Source organism: Cyberlindnera jadinii (genome assembly GCF_001661405.1).
Source record: "Cyberlindnera jadinii NRRL Y-1542 unplaced genomic scaffold CYBJAscaffold_9, whole genome shotgun sequence".
Lineage (NCBI taxonomy): Eukaryota > Fungi > Ascomycota > Saccharomycetes > Phaffomycetales > Wickerhamomycetaceae > Williopsis > Williopsis jadinii.
This window is the reverse complement of record NW_017963660.1, coordinates 259,928-276,483: the sequence shown is the minus strand read 5'-3', so window position 1 is coordinate 276,483 and position 16,556 is coordinate 259,928. Positions and strand designations below refer to the sequence as shown.

The 16,556-nt window shown below is 45.7% G+C and overlaps 7 protein-coding genes across 7 annotated transcripts in view; 3 read left to right on the top strand and 4 right to left on the bottom strand.

The window, feature by feature from the left end:
- Positions 1-3,182: 3,182 nt before the first annotated feature.
- On the top strand, positions 3,183-6,775 carry BEM3 (GTPase-activating protein BEM3). The gene has a single exon (XM_020215330.1). The coding sequence runs from the start codon at positions 3,669-3,671 to the stop codon at positions 6,597-6,599; it is 2,931 nt and encodes a 976-aa protein (XP_020069840.1). The 5' UTR covers positions 3,183-3,668; the 3' UTR covers positions 6,600-6,775.
- Positions 6,748-8,164, bottom strand: LIP5 (lipoate synthase). Its single transcript, XM_020215329.1, has one exon. The coding sequence runs from the start codon at positions 8,084-8,086 to the stop codon at positions 6,848-6,850; it is 1,239 nt and encodes a 412-aa protein (XP_020069839.1). The 5' UTR covers positions 8,087-8,164; the 3' UTR covers positions 6,748-6,847.
- A 222-nt stretch (positions 8,165-8,386) lies between these two features.
- Positions 8,387-9,434, bottom strand: IDI1 (isopentenyl-diphosphate delta-isomerase IDI1). Its single transcript, XM_020215328.1, has one exon. It carries the CDS (start codon positions 9,256-9,258, stop codon positions 8,452-8,454), a length of 807 nt encoding a protein of 268 aa, XP_020069838.1. The 5' UTR covers positions 9,259-9,434; the 3' UTR covers positions 8,387-8,451.
- Positions 9,435-9,516: 82 nt separating this feature from the next.
- On the top strand, positions 9,517-11,129 carry BFR1 (Bfr1p). Its single transcript, XM_020215327.1, has one exon. The coding sequence runs from the start codon at positions 9,610-9,612 to the stop codon at positions 10,984-10,986; it is 1,377 nt and encodes a 458-aa protein (XP_020069837.1). The 5' UTR covers positions 9,517-9,609; the 3' UTR covers positions 10,987-11,129.
- A 42-nt stretch (positions 11,130-11,171) lies between these two features.
- Positions 11,172-12,549, bottom strand: MCA1 (Ca(2+)-dependent cysteine protease MCA1; the record flags this gene model as incomplete). The annotated part of the gene is made up of 1 exon (XM_020217527.1): positions 11,172-12,549. The coding sequence occupies exon 1, from the start codon at positions 12,516-12,518 to the stop codon at positions 11,172-11,174; it is 1,347 nt and encodes a 448-aa protein (XP_020069836.1). The 5' UTR covers positions 12,519-12,549.
- Positions 12,550-12,941: 392 nt separating this feature from the next.
- On the bottom strand, positions 12,942-13,891 carry CYBJADRAFT_168330 (class I SAM-dependent methyltransferase). Its single transcript, XM_020215326.1, has one exon. The coding sequence runs from the start codon at positions 13,832-13,834 to the stop codon at positions 12,983-12,985; it is 852 nt and encodes a 283-aa protein (XP_020069835.1). The 5' UTR covers positions 13,835-13,891; the 3' UTR covers positions 12,942-12,982.
- A 2,109-nt stretch (positions 13,892-16,000) lies between these two features.
- CYBJADRAFT_181884 (uncharacterized protein) overlaps positions 16,001-16,556 on the top strand; it is a gene marked incomplete at its 5' end in the record, with an annotated part of 1,670 nt that continues 1,114 nt past the window's right edge. The window contains one exon of the mRNA XM_020217015.1: positions 16,001-16,400. Within this exon, the coding sequence (XP_020069834.1) occupies positions 16,001-16,400 (400 nt within the window). The remainder of the gene's footprint in view (positions 16,401-16,556) is intronic.

Sequence of the window (16,556 nt, the reverse complement as noted above, 5' to 3'; positions counted from 1 at the left end):
TCCTTTTCCCTTTCTTCACCCTTTGTTTCCCACAAACAACAACAGTGGTCTAAAGGCAAAGGAACAAGGAAAACAAACGCACACAGGCTATTGCAAGAGTAAGATGAACTTAGACGAGACCCTCACACCGTTGAAGGTGCAATCGTCGTTCCAAGTTGCTGGTGATGGAGAGGGAGAGAGTACTTTGACCAAGATTCCCCATGGACTGACTGCCAAAAGAAACCGTCGTAAGAGTTACCAACTGGAGAGAGGGTATAACGACAGCGACTTTGCTCATAGTCCGGTGAGAGTACCACTAACTGCGCCAAGGTTGAATGTTCTCAATGCTCGTCCAATAGGAACTCTTGAGATGACTAAAAGATCACTCATGTCTCAGCTGAACTCGATGAGGGCAACTGAAGGAAAAGAGAACAATGCTACTCCTTTGACTGCGAAGGCACTAAGTCCTGTTACTCTAAAGGAGATGGACCTGTCCAGATACTCTAGTCCTGGGAAGTTGTACCAAAAACGTCGCTCCTCTACTGTCGATGACATCTCTGATGAAACAGTTTTAAAGATGCAAAAGATCAACGATCTTCTCGCTGATGCCGAGGCTGAAGCTGAAATTGAAGCTCAAGCAGCGGAGCAAAATCTTGAGGATGATATCTCATTGATTGATACCACAAAGGATGTTATCGAGGAAGGTGCCGATGAAGAGTTATCCAGAATCGAAATCGGGATGCAAGATGAGAATGTTGAGCTGATGGATAGTAGCTTCGTCGAGCAGGATGACTTTGTTCAAATTGGCCTAAAGAATTGTAATGAAGAAATCATAAAGAACAATACCCTTTCAGACATTACAAACACAGCCTTTGACAAATTACCAGCTCAGAAGCCTAAGCTCTCTGAAAACGTTGCCGCATTTGAAGTCATTCCTATTAGTCCACATAAGAAACACAACGCTTTGGCATCCCCAAATAAGAAGCCATACTTTACCATTTCTCAAGTTCATGAGATCCAAGCTGATTTCAAGAACGAGGTTGAAGCTTTGAAGAAAAGTCTCCAAGGTAAATCCTCCCTGGTGCTCAACCTTAACGAAGAGATTAGTCACTTGAAAAATGAAGTTTATCAACTCGAAGATAATGTTAAATCGTTAAACTTGGAGAAGAAAGATATCTGTACCGAGAACAAACTCTTGAAAGCTGAACACGGCATCTTCAAGGAGAACATCGGTAGTCTCGAACAAACCATCGAACAACAGGATGGTAAAATTGAGAGAACGCAAATGGTAATTGCAAAGTTCAAAGAACGTGTTCAAGAGCTTAACTCCATCATTACTGCAAAGCAAGAAGCTGTTGAGGAAGCACAATCTGAGCTACAATCGAAATCCAGAGCCATTAAGATTTTGAACCAAAGAGTTTTGGATTTTGAACATCAGGCTAAGGATTTGAACAGGAAACTTCACCACTGCGAGGAAGAGTTGAACAATTCTTTGGAATCAAACACAACTTTGAAAAACAGAATTGCAGAGCTCGAGGCCAATGTCGCTGAGAAAGAAGGCGAGTATGAGCGTTTTGTTTCAAGTGTTGAGGAAACTATAAGAAAGCCATTTGAATCAGCTAAAGCTGAAGTAGAATCCCTCAAGTCTCAACTCAACTCCGAAGAACTTGAGTTAAAGGAGTCGCAGACACAGTATTCTAAGCTGACTGAACGAATCAACTCACTTGAAATGGAACTCAACTCATTAAACGCTTCGATGGCTGAGGAAAGACATCAGTTCGAACAACGTGCCTTAGAGCTCACCACAATTATTATGGAGAAAACCAAGGCCTTGAATCTTCAAACAGTTATTGCCGATGGTCTCCAAAGAGCAGTTAATACTTTGAAATCATCCTATACCCTACACAAGTCAGAGCTTGAAGCGAAGACCTCAAGATTAGCCCTCTTAGAAGATGAAGTTAACGAGGCTAAGGACCTTTTGGTTGTTAAAACCGCAGAAGTTGAAGAGTTGTCACTTGAGCTTAAGGAATGTGCTAAGACCATGAAGGAAAACAACAATGTATTCCAAGAGATTGGTTCTCAAAATACAACTTTGGAGGAGCGTGTTCAAGAGTTGACCGATTCGTTGTCCAAGAAGGAACAACAATTGACGGATCTTCGCCACCAGGTTCAAAAGGCCGAGACTGACCACATCACTGAGCTAGAGGCATTTCATGCAGAGTTGAGTAACCTTCAGTCACTTGTGACCAACAAGAACAACGAAATCCACAAGTTGAACGATGCGAACGACAAATTGCAGAAGAAGAACGAGTTCTTATCCTACGAGCATCAGGTCACCAAAGAGGAGATCGCCGACTACGACACCAGGCTATCAACGTTGAAAGCCAAACTCAACGAGTACAAGGAACATGCCTCAAGCCTGGAGGACTTGGTCCAATCAGTCGAGGAAGAAAAGGCACAGCTTGAAAGGGACACAGACCAGAGACTTCAACAATTGGCTGAAGATTTGTACATTCAGTACTCTAAGAAGCACGAACAGAAGGTCCAAGTGTTGAAGAAAGGCTACGAGAACAAATGGCAGACCAAAGTGTCCAAAGCCGAGTCAGAGACCGAGAGGTTAAGAAGTGAAGTTGAAGGGTTGAAAGCCCAACTCGAACAAGAGAAGTTGGAGAAGAACGAGATCATCAAGCTGTGGGATAACTTCAAAGCACAGGAGAAGATTGAGTAACTTTTGCACGAGCTCTCTCCATCTCCTTTTCCCCCTTTTATATTTCCTTATTAGTTTTTTTAATCAATTGATCAAATTTGTCGAGATGTCGTAAAGAGTTCCTAGATCTTCCTCCAGTGTTAAGCAGCGCGGTGTATATATCAAGTGAGTGAAGGCCATCACACACAACAAGTGATGTGATGTGGCCTCATGTGAAATTCACCAAGTCGCGTCATTAAGTTGTGCATGGACGTACCGAATATGGCCTTTCTGGAAAAAGTCCATTAATTCTCAAGCATATATCGCACATGGTGCTTTGAAAACACGAAGCGTTGAGCCTGACAATGAGGGTGGAGGGCTGCTTTTATGAACTTACCAAGATAGGGTTGGCGCGTTTTTAGTGCACCCGCGGGCCTCAAACCATTGCTGTGTAGCACGCTAAATGAATGTTCACTGAGTTGATTTCCTAAGCAACAAAACGGCGTCGGAGGTTCCTCTTTAGGGGGGGGGGGGGTTCGTACCAAGGCGGCCGCGTTTTCCTCCTCCCTCAGCCTTAGGACAAGTAGACAAACAACTAAAAAAAAGAGGAAAAGGACAACAGCGAAATTGCACTTTTCCAGAAGACTCAAAGGCTCATAGGGGTGAAAGACCAGGACATCGCTTTGTTCGCCAGACGCAGCTGAGCAGTCGAACAGTTCTCAGTGTCCATTCATTTGTGCAGCTCAATCAATCGAACTTGCTGTGTGTGTTGCGTGGAATTTGTTTATCAGTAGGGCCCCCATCTTCCACTTTACAGTTTGGGTGGGATTTTTCACGGGTTTTTGGGTTATCGGAGTAACCACGGCGGTTGAGCTGGGCGGTTGAGCTAGGCGGTTGAGCTAGGCAGAGAGCACAAACAGCCAGTGCGGTAAACACGCTGAGCACGCTGAGCAGGAGAGCAAAGGGCGAGAAAGGGTAGCAGAACAGAGCGCTGTGTGTCACGATGGATGTCGTCGCACCGAGTCACGTGGAGACTGATGTTTCCAACAGGACATCTGTGCAGTCGGAGGCCTCAGAGTTCTCGTTCGAGAAGGGCAAGGAGGAGTCCATACAGTATCAACATCAACATCAACAACAGCAGTACCCTCGGATGGCGACGTCTGCGTCGCTGCCAACGATCTCGAGTGCCTCTGGAGGAGGTGGGGCGGGTCATGTGGCCAATGACAGGGCGGCAAGCCCGACAAAGTCATATGGCACGGATATGGAGAGGTTAGTGAGACGTAATGGCGACTTGGAGAAGAGACTCAGCGAGCAAACAACGCTCATCAGCTCTATGAGCTCGCACATCGAGCAGCTGGAACAGATACTACGCTCTAACAACATCAAGTTCAAAGCGCTTGTTGATCCGAGGTCGAGGGCGTCTTCAGTATCCCGGCATTTGATAGCCGCTGACGGTGATGCTGGTGAAGCCAGTAGCACCAGTGAGACGCCTGTGCATACGAAGACGCTGGAGTCGTTGCAACTGCCACCACGGTCAGCTGAAAGGCTAAAGACGAGCCCTCTTAAGAACGATTCGAACTCAGATGAGCCATCACAAGGCCAAATACAGAAGCAACACGTGAGTGAAGTTGATGAGGAGTCCAGTGGAGCTCCAAGCCCTACAAAGGACATTAATGGATACGGAGCAATAACGCCGAATGGGGTGAGCTCTCCGCTAGAGTCAAAGACTCAAGTGGATTGGAATGCAACGATTGCTGCTTTGAGATATTCGCCTGAAGAGGACGAGGAACAACACCCGTCTCCGGTCTCGAGAGCACCATCTGGGGCCTCCACATCTGTGCCTAACTCAGCATCACCGTACTCTGGACGAATTGCACACCCGTCACCTACAAAGGTTGACAGTGGTGCAACGGCGAATGGAAAGGTGGATCGACCACCATTACGTGCACTTGAAACAGATAGATCGGACTCTACAGGCACCTCGACGTTGGCTGTCAACACTCCCAAGTCTACGACGCCTTTGAGTCCTCTGAGAATGCCGGTGCAGGGATCGATGAGACGCAACACTGTGACATCCCCAGGATTGGTGCACGGGGAACTGCTTGGTGAAAACATGAGTAAGACATCGACTCATTCAAACAATGTGTATGATTCACTTGGTGGTGATTATCAGAATGGATTCCAAGGTCACAGAGTGGCACATTCACACTCCTACTCAACACCACAGACACCAATATCGACACATAGCTACCCGGAGAAGCAGATAACTTTCCCAAATGACGTTCCTCTATTTGTTGAACCGACACAGTTGAACACGGTAAGACCAGAGGTGATATCCACGGTGAATGGTAACCCTTCAAAGAAGACAGATGATCCAATGCTGGTCATTGCCGTACTAGATAGACAGACTGGAAAGGAAATGTGGCGATTTAAAAAGACTTATTCACAATTGTGTCAACTGGATAATACTATTCAACCAATGATTAATGCATTTTCGTTGGCTCCGTTACCAGAGAAGACAGCATTCTTGACAAATATTCCTTCCAAAGTTGATTTGAGAAGACAGGCATTGCGTGATTATCTTGCTACACTTTTCTTAATCCCAAACATGCCTTTGACTGCTGCATATCAAATCGCAAGATTTATATCTCTGGACGTTGTAAATCTTCTGGATGAATCTAACATCGAGGCATTGAAGGAGGGCTGGCTGATACGCCGTGTGAAGGGAATAGGAAACAATTGGAAGGCAAGATATTGTGTTGTCGAAGGAAATTCTGTCCAAGTGCTTGAAACGCCCCAGGGTCCATTGCTGGAGATTATAGGAATTGCCGGTTGTCAAATTGGAAGACAGCCTGATGGTAAGCCTGGTGATGATAAATCCGCATATCGTCATTCATTTGCCATAATGGATCCAAAGAAATCCGCTAAAAACCCAGCAAAACACATATTCTGCGCCGAGACTAACGATGAAAGGGATGATTGGATAAATGTACTCGTCCAGGTGTTATTAGATGATGATCAGTCTTTGTATTCACAGGAATCTTCGTTTACGAGAACTCCAGTGGAACCTGTGGCTTCACAGTTGAACGCTTCGTTGGAATCACCAGCAAAGACCACCAGTTCACAGGGCGAGACTGATGATGAGAAGGAGTTGAAGAAGAACAAAAAGAGAAGCTTCTTCCCATTCCACAAGAAGAGTATCAGTGAAGATCTTGCTGATAGAACACAAAATATGCATATTCCAACACACCAAGACGTGAATATTGAAGACACTCTTGATGAGATGAACCTTGGAGAGGTTCAGAAGAGCATTTTCAAATGTGAATTGAGCCATGTGTTTGCATTATCGCATCAAAAGATTTACGGCGTTGAGATCCCTAGCGTACTCTACCGATGTTTGCAGTTTTTAATTTATAAAGCTGCAAGCAGCGAAGAAGGCATCTTCCGTCTCAGTGGTTCTTCACTCTTGATCAGACAGTTGAGAGAACGCTTTGATAAGGATTACGACGTTGATTTACAGAGCCTAGATCCTGTTCCTGATATTAACACAATAGCCGGATTACTCAAGCTTTGGCTCCGTGAACTACCATCAAATATCCTGACCAAAGAACTTTATCAAGATTTCAAGGAAACCACAGTTAAAAGATCACCAGAGGATACTGCAAGAGACTTTTCACAACTTGTTAAGAAGTTACCAAAGGTCAACCATGACGTGCTATATGCCTTGTTCAAGTTTTTGAACGAGGTGATCCGTAACAAGGATTTGAATAAGATGAACCTGAAGAATCTGTGCATTGTTTTCTCCCCAACGTTGAACGTTGCAGGAGAGATTCTTGTTCCTTTACTCGTGGATTTCAAGTGTGTGTTTGAAGGTGGTGAACCTGTAAGCGAAAGTGAGCGAGACGTTTTGGATTTGAGCATACCAACGTTTTGAAAGGACGTTTCCTCCTTCAAAATCGCATCCCATAACGGTAACCGTACATCGAGATGCCCTGAATATACATAATGTGATATACTCAAAGCCTTGTAGGAAGTCCAGCCAACGTTATCTGTACGGCCATCTAACAGATTCTACACAAATGTTTGCCATAAAAGTTATTCCAAATGCCCAAAGTTTGATTTAAGTGTATCGATATCATGTGTGTGTATATATATAGCCGAACGTGGCAGTATAAGCCACCGTTATACTGCTCCACTTGCCCCTACAGCTGCAGATTCGACTTTGGCATCTAAATGTGATGGCTGTCTCTTTCTCAACACGTTTTCGATGAAAGCCTCACCGGCCTTATACGATGATCTCACAAGTGGTCCTGAGGCACAGTAGAGGAATCCCAACTCCAGAGCCTTCTCTTTCCAGTAGTCAAACTTCTCTGGTTTCACGTACTCGACAACCTTCATGTGACGTTTTGTAGGACGCATGTATTGTCCAAATGTCACAACGTTACAGTCAATCTTTCTCAACTCTCTCAATGCATCGAGGACTTGTTCGTCAGTTTCACCCAATCCCAGCATCAGCGACGTCTTTGTCACCAAGTCAGGGTTGGTCTTCTTAGCAGTGTCCAGAACTGCTAGAGACTGACGGAAAGTTGCCCTTCTATCTCTAACATGAGGAGTCAAGTCTTCAACGGTTTCCAAGTTGTGAGCGTACACGTCGAGGCCCGACTTGGCCAAGATCTTCACCATTTCGAGGTCTCCTCTAAAGTCACCACTCAACACTTCGACTAAGGTCTGTGGAGCCTTTTGCTTGATTCTGCGCACAGTCTCAGCTAAGTGGTTGGAACCACCATCGACCAAGTCATCACGGTCCACTGTGGTCAGAACAACGTAGCCCAGCCCCCATCTGGAGATGGCCTCTGCAGTGTTTTCAGGCTCATGAGGGTCTGGAGCAGCAGGCTTTCTGTTCGTCTTCACGGAACAGAAACGACAGCCTCTTGTACAGGTATCACCTAGCAACATGATGGTTGCTGTGGCTTCAGACTTCTTACCACCCCAACATTCACCAATGTTCGGGCATTTCGCCTCTTCACAGACCGTGGCTAACTTCAGCTCACGAACGTCCTCTTTCACTTTATGGAATGATCTACCCTTTGGAATGGGGACCTTCAACCACGAAGGTAAACGGGCCTGAGGATCCTGTCTTGCAGCTTCCAGTGGATCAACGACAACCTTGGACGCCTTACCAGAGACAAAGTCGTCGAATGAAGGACCTTTATTCAGGGAATCAGTGAACACCGTTCTTCTTCTTCTTCTTCTAGGCTGCGTGCCTTTGTCAGAGGATCCTTCAACCCCATCAACGGGGTTCGAATCGTTCGAGTCCTTATCCAACTGTGGTTCCTGGGTAAGCGATGCAAGGGTACGACTGTGTATTGTAGCACTCTTCGAAAAGGTGGACACCAGTGGCTTAAGTCTTAGGGACAGCATCTTCCAAAGTTCTCTTGAGCGTTCAGGGGGGTAAATTCAGTGGAGCCTCGACGAAATGGCAGGAGAAGGGAAGAACTGATTGGTCCACACGTCAAGATGTTAGGCCATAAATGGAGAGCCCATACGCAATCAAAATTTTCTATACGCGGTGATTTGGTGTCCGGATGCCAGTGGGGGTAGCAGCGAGCGGTGACTCGGGAACGTGTGTTTGACTCCGATCAGCGATAAGGAATCACCACCGATAACGCATTTCCGAGGATTATTATCATTGTTGCTATTATGGAGAGATTTGGAAGTGCACTAATAGGTAGAGAACATTGGTATGCATTACATTATATGAGTATGAGAGAGTGTGTCTGTGTGATCTATAAGAGACGGTCGATACCTTCACTCTTGAACTGGTCTAGACTGTCCAATTGGTCCCACCATTTGAAGAGATAGCTCTCACAGATGAGCTTGAACCACGGTGTGAACACCAAGCTTTCGTCTTTGAACATCTCCTTGAGTTCCTCAGCGCTGACGTATTTGAGATCTCTAACTTCGTTGGCGTTTGGAACCAGCACTGGGTTGGCCCTGATGATGAAGATGTAGTCAATCTCGTGTTCGCCCCATGGTCCATTACTAGGAGCCATGTAGTGGATTCTTGTCAAGAACTTGAAGTCGTCCAAAGGGACGTATTTGGCGTCGATACCCAGTTCCTGGTCCAGCTTTCTCTGGGCCGCAACACGCGCACCTTGAACAGACGAGGATAAATCACCAGCCTTCCCCATCTCAGAATGGACCGCTAACGGATGAGAACAACATGTGTTTGTCCACATATCGGCGAATGTGATCTTCTCAGTGGCACGTTGCTGTAAGAGCAGCTTACCCTCATCGTTGAACAGGAACACGCTAAACGCCCTGTGCAAGAGCCCATCTTGGATATTCTTCATGATGTGGCACGTCTTCTTGGTGGCAGCACCAACAGGTTCGTCCTCGTAGTTCAAGACAATACACAGCTCCTCCATCAATCTGATCTGCTCCTCATCGTGCCCAGAGAGGATCTCATCACCGTTGGAAGACCCTTGGGATGTTGGCTTACCAGTGGTTGACGCAAGCGGTGTAACGTCAAACTGCGACACGATCTGTTCAGACGTGAGCGATTGCACCTTCTCTTTATAACTCGTAACCATTTTACACCCTGAGCAGCTCACACGGTTGCACAACAAGACTTGTCGGTTTGTTTACCTTGTCGTTTAACTGGTTTTGTTGTTGTTGTCGTCTCTTAAAGTTTTTTTTTCCCTCTCTATGCTCCGATCGCAGGCTAAACGAAACCAGACGAGACAGCCGGGTAACCCACACAAGGCACCTCGCCAAATGGGCCACGAAGGCGAGATTTCTTCTGGCCACTTTTCACAGCTTTTTTGGACGTTTTGCAAAAGTGGACAACCCGAAAATTTCGACAATTTGTCCAAAAAGGACACACACACACTTAGCCATTGTGTCAGCAGAAAGACTAACCACAGCCGTTGTCCAATAAAGCCATGTCCGAAGAACAGGAGTTCAGAGTCCAGAGACGTTTCATCAAGTCTCCTGATACGAAGAGCAGGGACGAGGCAATCGCAAAGATCAATGCCGAGATCAAGCAGAAGGATGCTGAGTTGGCCCAGATCAAGTCCCAGTTGGCCAACGCGGTCACCGACCCAAAGGTTTCCAATGAGCGTAAGGCACTGCTGGACGAGCTCAAGGAGCTGAGAAAGACCCAGGGCGACCTGAAAGGTAGACGTACCGTCATCTCTACAAGAATTAGAGAGATTGACAGCGGCCTGAAGAGAAAGATCTCTGAGGTTCAAGCTGTCACCTCAAAGTACAACTTCAAGAGTGCTGCCGACGTTGATTCTCGTATCGAGTCACACGAGGATGAGATTGCCACTGGCCACTTGTCCCTTGTTGAAGAGAGAAGATTGGTGAAGGAGATCTCCAACCTGAGAAAGGTTCGTAAGGATTTCTCCAGTTTATCAGCCCAGCAGGAGTCCATCGACGCCGATAAGGCCAAGATTGCCGAGTTGAAGAAGGAGCTGTCCACCATCAACTCCCGTGAGATCTCAGAGAAGTTTGAGTCCGTTCAGAAGAAATTGGATGAGTTGTCTGTCTCGAACAAGTCCGTCAATGAAAAACGTGATGCCCTGTACAAGAAGCGTAACGCATTGCACGCTGATAAGGATACCCTCTACGCCTCTCTTAAGAAGACCCGTGACGACTTTGACAAGCAGTTCAAGGCATTCAAGAAGGCTCTTGCTGACGAGCGTCAACGTGTTGCAAATGAGGAGGCCAAGTTCAAGACTGAAAGGGCCAAGTCTGAGCGTAAGGCCAAATTGGACAAAGAATTGGCTGAGGCTTCAAGACCAGCCTTCACCTATGAAATCGACACAATCCACGCCCTCTTGACATACTTTGATCCAACTTATGTCAAGCCGGAGGAGGAGTTTGGTTTCAACTCAACTAACGGTGCAAAGAAGGCCACCCCAGCTGTTGATGCTCATACACAGGACTACGTTGTGATCAAGAAGGAGAACGACGTGTTCCTTGCTGGTACCAAGACCGGTAAGAAGCACAAGAAGTCGTCTCAAAAGAAGTTCACACTGGAACCAGATGTTATTTCTCAGTTGGGCGATTTGGACCTTGGATTGCCAACTTCAAAGGACGACGTTCCAAAGATCATTGAGGACTTGAAGACCAAGCTAGACAAGTACTCCTCTGCCCAAAAGGAAACCACTGAAAAGAACATTGAAGCTGCGAAGGCAAAGATCGCTCAATGGGAGGCCAAATGGGCCGAAGAAGATGCTGCAGAGGCTGCAAAGGCTGAAGCTGATAAGGAGAATGTTCCTGAAGAGGAGAATGTCTCTAAAACTGAAGAGTAAAGACCTAAGCATGGCCCCTCCATTCCTTACAGAACTTCATCCACCGAAAATAACTATGTAGAAACCAATTATTTAGTTTCCAATATTGAAACACATGTATATGGTGATAATATATATCAACAGCTAATAATCTGTGTCATACTTGTACTACATCATTGTAGGTTATAAAAAAGAACCCAAATGTATTACATGATGAACTTCAAGTTTACATCAATAGGGTGCGAAGCACTCAACTGTGGTTTCTGAGAATACTTTCCAGCCATTGCATTTCTCATGTTGTTTAACAAAGAGATATAGGACTGATTTGGTTGCGACGCCATAACGTTGATAAACGAATACGACATGGCACCTGTAGCCATACCGTACTCTGTGGTGTCCGCCGATGTTTGTTCGTCCTTAGAACCAGAGAGCATAATCACATCAGCTGGAGATGAATTCTTGATGATGACCTGCTGTCTATTGGTATCACCTCTGGTGGCTCTGGTAAATGCAGAGCTTAAGGAATCGAAAACTCCACTGATATTACCTTGAGCGTATGACATGACAGCGTTCAAACCGTCTTTACCCACGTCCTTCAACATGTTTGGTTCCTTGATAACACCCTTTGTGGAATAGGCAAATGGCAAGTCCAGCGCAGAACCAGAATGGCAAGAGTCAAAGAATGCAGTGAGTCTTGCACCTTGTGGTAGAGGTCTCACCATAACCTGATGCATTACATCGTCAATAATGGAACCGTTTGTCTGGAAATCAACGGGATAGATGCAAGAATCATAGCCTGACTCTTCTTCACCTGTCAAGTTCTTCTCCAATCCACCGTGGCCAGAGTAATGGAAAACCAAAGAATCATTTGGCCTAGCATCGGCAACGAGCCATTGCATTGCTCTGAGGATGTTGGCTTTTGTAGGAATTGATCTCTGATCACGTTGATCATCTGTCAAGACAACCATGTCTTCCTCCTTGTAGTTGAACTTATCCATGAGGAAACGTTTCATGGCATTGGCATCGTTTATACAACCACGGAGCTGATTCTTCGAACCGAAATAGTTGATACCAATGATGAGGGCCTTACGCTGACCCGTACATTGCGAGTACTGGTACTCGAAGTTTGTGTTACCCAGGTGTTGCATCTGGGAAGGTGGACCACTCATACCGTTAGGACCGGCATAGTTGTTACCGCTGTTGTTGTTGTTGTTGTTAGAACGTGAACCGTACTGTTGTGACTGTTGCTGGTAACCTTGTGGAGCATTCTGCTGAGGACGCTGGTACTCTTGGCTCTGGGAGCTTTGCTGCTGGTAGCCCTGCTGATAGCCCTGTTGCTGGTAGCCCTGTTGCTGGTAGCCCTGTTGTTGGTAGCCCTGTTGTTGGTAGCCCTGTGGTGGGTAGCCAAAACCCTGAGGTGGTGGGCCTGGAGGTGGTGGCCCAGGCGGAGGGCCATAAGGAGGGCCCGGCGGACGCTGGTACGGCGATCCTGATGGAGGACCGTAGGACTGCTGGTTCTGGCTATAGCTCTGTTTCTGCTGACCGGGATACATCACACTAGTGCTATATATGGCCTAAGTGGCCAGGAAACGGAACAAGATCATGGCCATCGGTGTAGAATTTCACCTTTGACCACTTTCTTCCGACAGGGCGTGGGCTTAACAGAGTAGGCGAAGAAGTCTGCGCAATGACCATCTTGGGATTATAATTTGACTGTGGGCTGAGCAGCGCAATCGGGCCAAGGAGCTCCCCCCACACGAACCAACACAGGTGGCAGTTTGAGATCAGATCAAACACACTTAGCTCAGAACCCGTATGCTGGTTTTGGGCTCTATCAATTGAGGCCACGAGGTTGTGAGCTGATAAGTGGTTTGTTGACATCCGAACACCAACGGGTATACTGCAGATATGCATGCTGACGTATATGGCACGCACATGGTTGTCTCTTGAAGTTCTCTACAAGTGCAAATGATAGAGCGATTATTGCTATAAATAGGAGCATTCAATTGGAATGCCGTTATCTCTTTCTTGCGAAGATGTAAGTTGTACCCCACTCGGTGTTGATCTCGGTGTCGTCGGTCCAAGCACAGGTTTCTTTCATCTCGTTGATCATCAGGTCTACGATGTCGACTGTGGCGTTTGGGTTTCTCTTTCTCCAAGTGTGAACTGCGCTGAAGGAGCCGAGATAGCCTCTGAACTTTTGCATGGTGTATTTATCATCTCCTAGGAAGTAAGCGGTACGTTTCTGTTTCTTCTCTGGATAGTAGTCCCATTTTTCAATGTCCTTGAACTCCGATTCCGGTGGGTGAACGTCATCGAAGAAGTATCTCAGGAAGTCCTTGCCAGGCTGAATCCAGCACGGACCCATGTACTGAGGGTCTTCAAAGACATATTTCTCGTAGATCTTATCAGCCTCAGGGAAGTCAACAAACCTTGGTTCGATGTATCCCCAGAAGGCCAATGTGCCACCAGGTTTCAGCACTCTGGCCGCTTCTTGGAAGAAAGGTTCATGCTTGATCCAGTGGAGCGCCTCTGCACAGATTAAGACATCAACACTTGAGGATTTTGGCACCACATCACGTAGATCTTCACCCGGTGAGACCTTAAATTCGATTCTGCCCTTGTGTTTGTCACTGATGGACTCAATACCAGGTTGAATCATAACAGGTGACGCATCGGTAGCAATTACTTTATCAACATACTGTAACAATGGGAAAGATGCCACACCGGGACCACTGCCAACGTCCAGAGCCAAGTCTCTATCTCCTTGGTGATAATCGAAAAGTGCCTTGTACAGAGAAGGCGGATACCTTGGTCTCTGTGAGTTGTAGTTGTTCGAATCGTAGTCCTTCTCAGCGTATGTAGCCATAGGGTTTAGCTTGTTGGTTAGTTTCACCACATCAAGAAAACATTTGGATGTGACCAAGCACCCCTCTTTATATAATAAATCGCAATGTATGATTCATCTTGATCTTCATGGATAAAATACGTAAGTTTGCCTAACTAGCCGTTACCGGGCCGGTAACGGGATCAGCTCCAACTATGGTAAATACATTTGGCAATGAGAACCAGTTCCTTATTCGGAAGTAGGCCGTTCATGAAAATGTGCCATTCTGTGCCTCTTAGAAAGTCCAAGAGACAGCAAAAAGGTAGTGATTTCTTTAGAGGAGCATGAACGTGCTCCGTGTGTGTCTTATTGAGATGAGACAAGACACTTGATGATGTGTTCTTCGGGGTTCAGCTTAATGCCTCCAGTTATATCGACGTCATAGTATATTTTTCACTAACAGTAGGATGTTTATTGTTCCATTCGCACGGTGTGGTTAGTAGAATAGTTGATATGATAATAACAATAAGAATAATCTAAATAACAATATAATTCATAAATATAAGAGATGAAGATTAAATTCTAGGAACTTTATAAAGAAGAAGCACAATGGTTCAAGGAGTACCTTTTAAATCATTATAGAGAAGCACTCGAATCTTGAGGATTCGTGCTTCATGTTGTTTTCACATCCCAAAAAGGATGCGATAATTGTAAAGTGTTATAGTAAATCACAGCTGATATAATTCAGTGATAGGCCCGGAAATCGAGTCCGAAGGTCGAATATCACAGCTTGAATTGCCCATATCGGACACTTTTCCTACCACAAATCAGTTTTGCTGTCATTTTGCTGTGTCTTTTCGTGCCCTGACAGCAGTTTCACATTTGGCGCAAAAGTCTACAAAAAAGTCTACAAAAAAGTCTACAAAAGGAGCACCGTTTTGGGCAACAGTTGAAGCCCTTTGATCCAGGTAGTTTTGACTTTTAAGGCGAGTCCGATCTTGGGGGTCAGCGGACCAAACAGAGATGTAAATCACCAATGAAGAGTATGACACCCACTGAATCATTCACAGCTGATAGCCAGCTATTGAGTGGCTATAATTCTGGTGACAATTGACGGACCACACGTGACTGATTTGAGAGCTCGCTTCCTATCCCACAAGTCCAGCCTTGACACCCAACATTGTGGGTGGTCAGACAGAGTTGCGACAGGTGGCCCCCGTTCGTGCACACAGGCGGGTTCGGCTAGAAGACGCATACTCTCTTCAGACTGGTCACCACACAGAGGAGATTACGATTACGATCACGATTGGAAAAGGACAAAACAAAGGGGGTCGAGATCTCGTACGTTTTAAATGCACAACTAAAGTTTGACTCTCGCCTTGGAAGTAGAGTATTAACGTTATTTGTTTTGACAAAATGAATGATCCCAAGATTAAACTCAAATATTCCGAGATGCTACAGTATCACATAAATATCAAAGGATCTTCTTTGACTTGTAATATATATCACAATTAATCTTCAAGGATTCATTAAGAAATGATTTAAAACAGTTGCCCCAGAGGGGTTTTGTCCATCTATTAGAAGGTGATACTTCCTGTTATCCAGGGATGACGACGGCTGTCGATTCGCAGGGACCAGCACATCGAATATGTGGCCCATGCGGGCAGGACAGGGTGAACCTCCTACTGGGGCAGTAGGGACCACCCATGCTTTTCTATGCAGGGATGTCTAACTTACATGTTTGTGGGGGGGGGGGGACAGACCTATAAGTTTGTGCGAGTGTGTGGAAAAGGGGGCTTTTAAGCTCATCATCAGCAGCTAAAAAACAAAACACTACATGTCTACTGTATATGCTTTTGATAGATGTCTCGAATTGGCGCTATGAGCTGTGCTGTGTGATCGTGGATCCCATTTTGAAATTCAAAACAGGAGCTCAAGATCATAACTTCCAAACCATGAGAGGTTTTGGTCAGTCTTTCATGTAGGTTGGGAATATAAGCTTGAATTACATAAAAAAGACAATCGATGTTCTAATTTTGTCATTAGTTTGACTGACAGAGAGTATGCAGGACTAAACAATGAATCTCAGCCAACATTTCACATATGACTCATTGTCTGTAGGAGGACGCAGACAAGTTGCAGAGATATATAAGTACGGTCGCCGGACTTCATCTTCTAAGGTTGTCCACATACTCAATCATCAAGAAAATGCTCACGAAACTTCCTATTAACCTTTTGCTTGGTGTCTTGTCTTTCTCAACTGCATATGCCCAAGCCGAAGATGCAGGCTCTAAGATTCAATTCCCTGTCACAGGTGGGGTTGTCAGTGGCCCAACAAGGGTAAATTTTACCTTCTATGGTACAAACTCCTTAGCGGAACAAGATGGCTACCGTCTTATAAATGTTGGAGTTTACAATGATGAGTGGGATTACGAATCGGGAAGTGCATCAGCTATACCATCAGAAGGGATACGGGTTTTGTTTGAGGCAAGTTCTTATCTCGCAGCAGTTGGTGATGGAATCCGCTACGACGCTCCTGCTGCTGTGTTCGACGTTCCTGGAGATGATGGACTTCCAGACGATTATGTCTTCATTCTGTCAGTAATAGGTGATTATGGGTCTCCGAGAGATATTTCTGTTACTTTCGAGGCTACTTTCAGCAACGAATTCGGGGTGAATATTGGCGAAAGAGATACACTCGTGAAGTCATTCAATATGTCGATGACGATTTATGAATTGCCAATAACATTCGACCCTTCGAGCT